This window comes from Camelina sativa, chromosome 17 (assembly GCF_000633955.1).
Source record: "Camelina sativa cultivar DH55 chromosome 17, Cs, whole genome shotgun sequence".
Classification (NCBI taxonomy): Eukaryota; Viridiplantae; Streptophyta; class Magnoliopsida; order Brassicales; family Brassicaceae; genus Camelina; species Camelina sativa.
In genome coordinates this window covers 11095816-11102269 of record NC_025701.1, presented here as the reverse complement: position 1 = coordinate 11102269, position 6454 = coordinate 11095816, and the positions used below count along the sequence as shown (strand labels likewise).

The following is a 6454-nucleotide window of genomic DNA, read 5'->3' as shown; positions in this document are numbered from 1 at the left end:
ACAATAAAACATTAGCTCCAAAACCCTGGGCCTCACAGCATCAACGAAACGTTGACTCCTAGTTTCAAAGTCTTCAAGTCTCGACGCCACGCGTTTGCTGTGTTACTCCTCATCTGTCCATTAGTTTTGTGTCTTTTCAAATTTTCACATGCCATAATAGACTTTCAGAATATGTTCATTTGATTGGGGTCGTAATTAATAATTAGTCATGTCATTACCCGACAATGTACTTACATGTCCTCTGATCGTATTATCAAATAATATTCATATTTAGTTCCTTTTTTCCGTTAGAGGGTCGTATATCATTTTCTTAAGGCTTCTCTTAACCAACCACGTTATATTATAAGGAACACACACAATTTATTAATTTTACTAACAAGAAAACTTGTCCCTTTGCTGGTGGTCGGCAAACTATGCTATGTTCCAAAATTTTAATAAGTTGTTTTGGAAAATTTTGAGCAATTGCATATTCAATGTTTTACTTTCCATTATATATCTATTGACTAACAAATATCTTATCTTATCCAAAGACATCATCGTCGACATATCTACTTCCACCGAGGAACAATACCATAAATTACGTAGTGATACAATAAGGACCCATGCGAATAAAACTGTTTACCGTCGGATCTTACACTTGTCGTAGGTGTACAACAAAGGGGCAGAGATGGCATATAATTGTTTGATGTTTGGCTTTTCACTTGCCAAGGATTTCTTCAGCGTCATAGAATCTTTCAACTTTTTATTAACCAACCACTGCCTCCACAAAACTCTTTTACTAGTATCAACTATCAAGTGAATACAAACAAAATTATTGGCCTAAGATAGTTATTTGAATACTTTAGTTTAACAGATGTAGGATATGGATTCAATTATATATTCGATGAATGATATTTTAGGGACAAAAACTAAAATTTATAATTTTAATACTTCACCCGTTCACCGCCATGCTAATCCTTTAATCACGGAATGTTTAAAAGAATGTCACCGTTGACGACATCTCAACCGAAGGAATTAAAAACATTCACAGTTTATGTCTATAATATGGTGGTGTTTTTTTGCTTAATAAAACCAAATAGAATGTATCTTTCAGTTTAAAATTTGGATCCGGTTTTTGATCGAATTTATCTCTGATTATTAAATAAATGCAAATTACATCTATATTGTCTTTCATTTTTCGATTGATCAGATTGGAAAAACAAAACCATTTTATTATTCTAACTAATTTTAGACTTGGTTTTGTGTTATTAAGTTATTAACCACCCAAAATTATATAATGTACATGTTAAGGCGTTAAATCTCATTAAAATGCTTCCGGCAAAAACTAGGACAAAGCCTAAGTTTTTGCATGAAACACAATTTAAACAACTTAAATCATTCATACAGAAAGCAAGTAAAACTATATTATTAGGAGATAAAAAGCCACTACTAGCTAGTTAAACGCAGAGTAAGTACTATATTTGTTTTGCTTCTGACTTGATACAGTAACAAAAAAAAGTTCCACTATAAACTTTATAAACCTTATACATTATTAATTATATAACACCGGCTTATTCACATAACGGTGCAGGCGTTAGGGTTCTCGTCGCTGAAAAGGGACATGAGCTTATCGTCTGTACCTCCCGGCTGCGCCTGAGCTTGCTCTGACTTCCTCACGAAACCCGGTGGGGCTCTCTTGTCGTAAGCTCCGGCGGCGTACGGATAAGCAACCATTGTGTACGGAACATACGGCCACAACTCAGCTTTCTTCTTCCCGGTGCTCTGCACTGTCTTCAGCACTTTCTTGGGATCCACGTAGCCACTCACCGTCACTTTGTGCATTTTTCTGTTCACTTCTACTGATTTTGCTCCTAAGAAAAAGAAAAAAAAAAACGAGTGGTGTGTGTATTAGTATGGCCGTGTTTGGCTGATTTGGAAGGGAATTGTGTTTTTTGATATATGACGTGTTAGATTACATAATCATGGTTGTTATTAATAAAGGTAAAGAGTCAAAGTATAGAGTTTTCTTATATGCAACTATGCATAGTTTCGTGTGGGTGATAGATTACTTGTAGAACAATTATATATTTGCACCAATTGATTGCTACGAGAAGATGGTCGTGTTTGAGCGAAGGGAACTACTTGAGAGTTGAGGTGAGAATCGAACCTTTCATGGAGGAAACAGCGTTCTTGATTTTGCGTTCGCATCCGTCACAGTCCATCTTTACCTTTATATTCACCGTCTGCTCAATATCAAAAAAGAATTTAAGGGTAAGCAAAGATATAAGTAAACGAAACAAGAGCTAAACCGCGTATCGTTTAGGGATTTTTTTATTACCTGCATGACTTTACGCTTCTTCCGTTTTCTTATTGAGACGTCGAAATGGTTAGAGAAATACTCAGAGAGAGAATCAAGAGCTCCCATGTTTAACTATCACAAACTAGGCGAGAGAGAAAGAGATGGAGCTACTGATGAATAGAATGGGTGTCGTTTCTTATATAGGAAAGTTTGGTGTGGACCGTGTGGTGGTGAATATAATGTTCCGAGTATAAGGAAACACACAATGATTTATTTATTGATGATTTGAGCGTTTATTTAATTAATATTATTGAGGTGTGTACATACTTAAACCTAGAGGTTCCCCTCGATCTAATCTATTGGTAAACTGATGTGCTACTCCAAAATATTTCTCGGCGGACAACGAGGACGTACGTTTCTAATGTTCCTTTCCCTCATCATGAGGTCATTTTCTTCTTTTCTTAATGGGTTAGTTATTCGTCTTATATATTAAATTAACTATAGAAAAACTTGATTATAACTTAATTGTAGTGTTACCATTTGGTTTTGAACATTTAAAATGATAAAATGTTAATTAGTATGCATATTGGGTATCTGCAAAATAAGGGGATTACTGCACTTTGATTTTATTTGCGTACTTTTCTCTAATTAGGATCGATAGTATAATTTTGTGTACCACGAAAGCAGCAGTTGCGACCCACACAAACACGTATATACAAATAATTGAAACACAACATATACAGGAAACAAAAATGGAGCCCACCTACACAAAATTGAAAATTGAATTACATATCTAGAAATTTAGCAACCAATGCAAACGATGCATGCATTTTACATTCTTTTCCTATTCTATCGCGATTGCTCTTGTCATAGTAATTCATCCAAAGATCTTATTGCATTTTAATATGGATAGTTTTTTTTCCAACTGTAACAAAGAAGTACTATTTTTAGTTTTTAACTCTGGACCATCCGACCATGCTGCCATGGTCAATCCGTATTTTTTTTCTTAATTAGGTTTAACAAGAGCACCGACGACGTTAACGTATAACACATACGTACATGTAGTAAACATGCAAGTACAAAAAGCTACTACTTTCTAATTTTCTTCGGCTAAAAAGAACAAAAAAAAAAACTGAAAACCCTAATAAGAAGAAAATTAAAAAAGAAGAAGAACGAGAAAGTACGTTGGGAGATTGATCCGCTTAGGATTAGCTAGTGTAGTTTTATGGAAATTCTGATACCAATTGAGATAACATCTCTAAGTTTGAAATGGATGTTAATTATATGATATGGTAGCCCGTAGCCACCTAAACATTTAAATATAGGAAAGTTTTCTCTAAAGAAATGTATATATGGTGATGGTGGCTTTAATCTTTATCCAATCTTAAGCGTGATATTTGATCAGAGAACTTTATATGGTAATCTTTAATTAATCTTTATATGGTAATCATGGTCGTAGAATATTCATTCATGCATGTCCACATCAATTACATATTTACATATTTTTATAAAAAGAGTTCATCGAGGTTTATTCTTTCGCTGTTGTGACCTGGAAGTCTGGAACTCAGGATATTTTTATAAATTGTCGAAAAAATAACTTTTATAAACATTTTGATAAATCTATCAAAAATTAATTAATAACCCCGTTTACCAAAAGTGCCGTGTCAAATACAGTAATACGACTCTCGTAGATTTCTATCTGGCTACAAATAAAAAATATTTTGTTATATTCTATAGAATCTTATGTCATGTTCTTATATTTTGTGGTATATATTAAATTATATACCAACAAAAACAATCAGTGGTCACGAGTATAATTTAATAAACAGAATTGATTGTGCTTAATAATAAGCTTAATTGGAAGAAAAATGGGGGTTTGGGGAAGATTAGGTTGATATATTGGTAAACGTCCCTTTCACCCGTTGGGTTTTATCTTCTCTTCATATTTCGTGGTGCAACGCAACTGGTGGATACGAATTGTTTGATAATAATATAGTCTCAGTAACTTGTGGTGACGAATGATAATAAATCAGTCATATCATATGCATATACTAATATATATGAGAAAACGATATAATCCTAATAAATAAAGTACGTCATAAATAGTTGAAATCATGCGAAAGATATCGCAACGAAACATCGCTCGAAGAGAAAACATCGTATATGATTTTATTTTATTTTCAAACTTGGTCATACTCATCTTATATAAATGATGTCATGTGTTTTACGTTAATCAGTGTGGGTATCACGTTTCCTTGTTGATTAAGATTTAGGGTTAATTAAGAAAGTAATCAACTATTGTGGTGCTGGTGCATCTTTATAAAAATAAGCATATACAGGTTTTGACATAGTTCATGAAAATGGTCATAAGAATAAGAGCTCTCGATCCATATATAGCTTTGATAAATGCCCATACATAATTCAAATTGTCCTAATTTTGCGTATTGGTAGCTTGTAGACAAAGTTCAACACCAAGTGTTATACAGTATCAAAAATCATAAACTCTCTAATCATGCAATATGGATTTAATGTCATTAATGGATGGTCAATTGGTCATTTTATCCAAATGACAATCTTATGAACACATATGCTACTTTCGATGAATGAAAATGAAACTTTATTGCAATCTTCAAAATCTACATACAACTTAAACACACAAAATCCAAACCTTTGGTCATGGGATCATAGAGAAGTTTCAAGGCCCAAAAGAAGTAGGTTTTGCCGACCTCCAAGTCCAAGACTAAATGCAGCCTACGTTGGGCTTTTTCGTATTTTTGGGCATTGAAAACCCAATAAACTAATTTTTGATTTTCAAATTTCAAAACCGACACGAACATTGATTTTACTTTTTCACCCACGACTTGACATTACTGTATTTTATCTTTCCCAAAAACAGATTTTTTTTTTTTCCATATTTTTGTTTTTTTTTTGGTGGATGAATTTGAAAATTTCAAAACCGACTCGGACGGATTTGATCAATCAAGATACTCATCGCTCATCGGATTATAAAAAGATAAGAGAGATACATACATACACAGTAAGGTCGGTTAAAACTTGTGATTAAGTAACGAACAAGCCAAAATCCTTCCTTTTCTTTCCTTCTTCTTCTATTAAGACTTCGAACACAACAACAAACCCTAACCAACCAAAACCAACCAACCTTTGCTCCGTCGTCGTCTCAAAAATTCACCCGGCGAAGATGAAGAGAATTGTTCGAATTTCATTCACAGACATGGAAGCAACCGATTCTTCAAGCAGCGAAGACGAATCATCATCATCGGATCCTCCATCATCGCGTCGTCGAGGCAAGAAGCTAGTCAAGGAGATCGTCCTCGATTCTTCCGATCCCCAGGCCGAGGTCAGGAAAACTCGGTTCAAAATCAGGATTCCGGCGAGGTATCTTGCCGCGACTAAGACGACGGAGACTAAGAAGAAGAAGTACCGCGGCGTGAGGCAGAGACCTTGGGGAAAGTGGGCGGCTGAGATTAGATGTGATAGTAGGAAAGCTAACGGCGGTGGCGGTGGTGGTAAAGGAGGAGGAGGACCTCAACGTATATGGTTAGGGACTTTTGAAACAGCGGAGGAAGCTGCTCTTGCTTATGATAACGCTGCGATTCAGCTTCTTGGTCCTGATGCGCCTACTAATTTTGGCCGTCCTGATGCTGCCGTGATGAAGCTTCAAGATTCCGATGCTGCCTCCTCCGCTAAGACGCCTTCCGTGGTTTAACTTTGTAAATTTGNTTTTTTTTTTTTTTTTTTTTTTTTTTTTTTTTTTTTTTTTTTTTATAACTTTGCAACTTCTCTTTGTACATGCTTTCAGTTTCTGAAGTTACTAATTCCTCATTCCCAGATTCTTGGTTTTTTTTTTTTTGGAATTTTGTATATTGTTATCTGTGGTGATGGTGGTCGGTCTCTCTTAATTGGCCAGAATTGGATCGAAATTGAGACTATTGTTCTATGAATTGGCATAGTTACTAGTTAAAAATTGCTATTTTTTTTTTGGCTCTTGGTTCATCTCCTTAGCTCTTTTGTTTATGCCGGCTCTGTTGTAGCTGCTTCTTCCAATCTGATTCTATGTGTTGTTGAACGAACCTGACTTTGATCGGTCTTTGTTGTTGTTGTCACTTTCACCAACTGAAAAAAAGGATTCATGTGTGTTTAAAGGCAATGGTAATA

General features: G+C 34.9%; 2 protein-coding genes across 2 annotated transcripts; one reads left to right on the top strand and one right to left on the bottom strand.

The window, feature by feature from the left end:
- On the bottom strand, positions 1378–2472 carry LOC104756657 (heavy metal-associated isoprenylated plant protein 22-like). Its single transcript, XM_010479279.2, has 3 exons — positions 2318–2472; positions 2147–2222; positions 1378–1850 (listed from the first exon to the last, which is right to left on the bottom strand). Exons 1-3 carry the CDS (start codon positions 2402–2404, stop codon positions 1555–1557), a joined length of 459 nt encoding a protein of 152 aa, XP_010477581.1. The 5' UTR covers positions 2405–2472; the 3' UTR covers positions 1378–1554.
- Positions 5182–6014, top strand: LOC104756656 (ethylene-responsive transcription factor ERF069-like). Its single transcript, XM_010479277.2, has one exon. It carries the CDS (start codon positions 5478–5480, stop codon positions 6003–6005), a length of 528 nt encoding a protein of 175 aa, XP_010477579.1. The 5' UTR covers positions 5182–5477; the 3' UTR covers positions 6006–6014.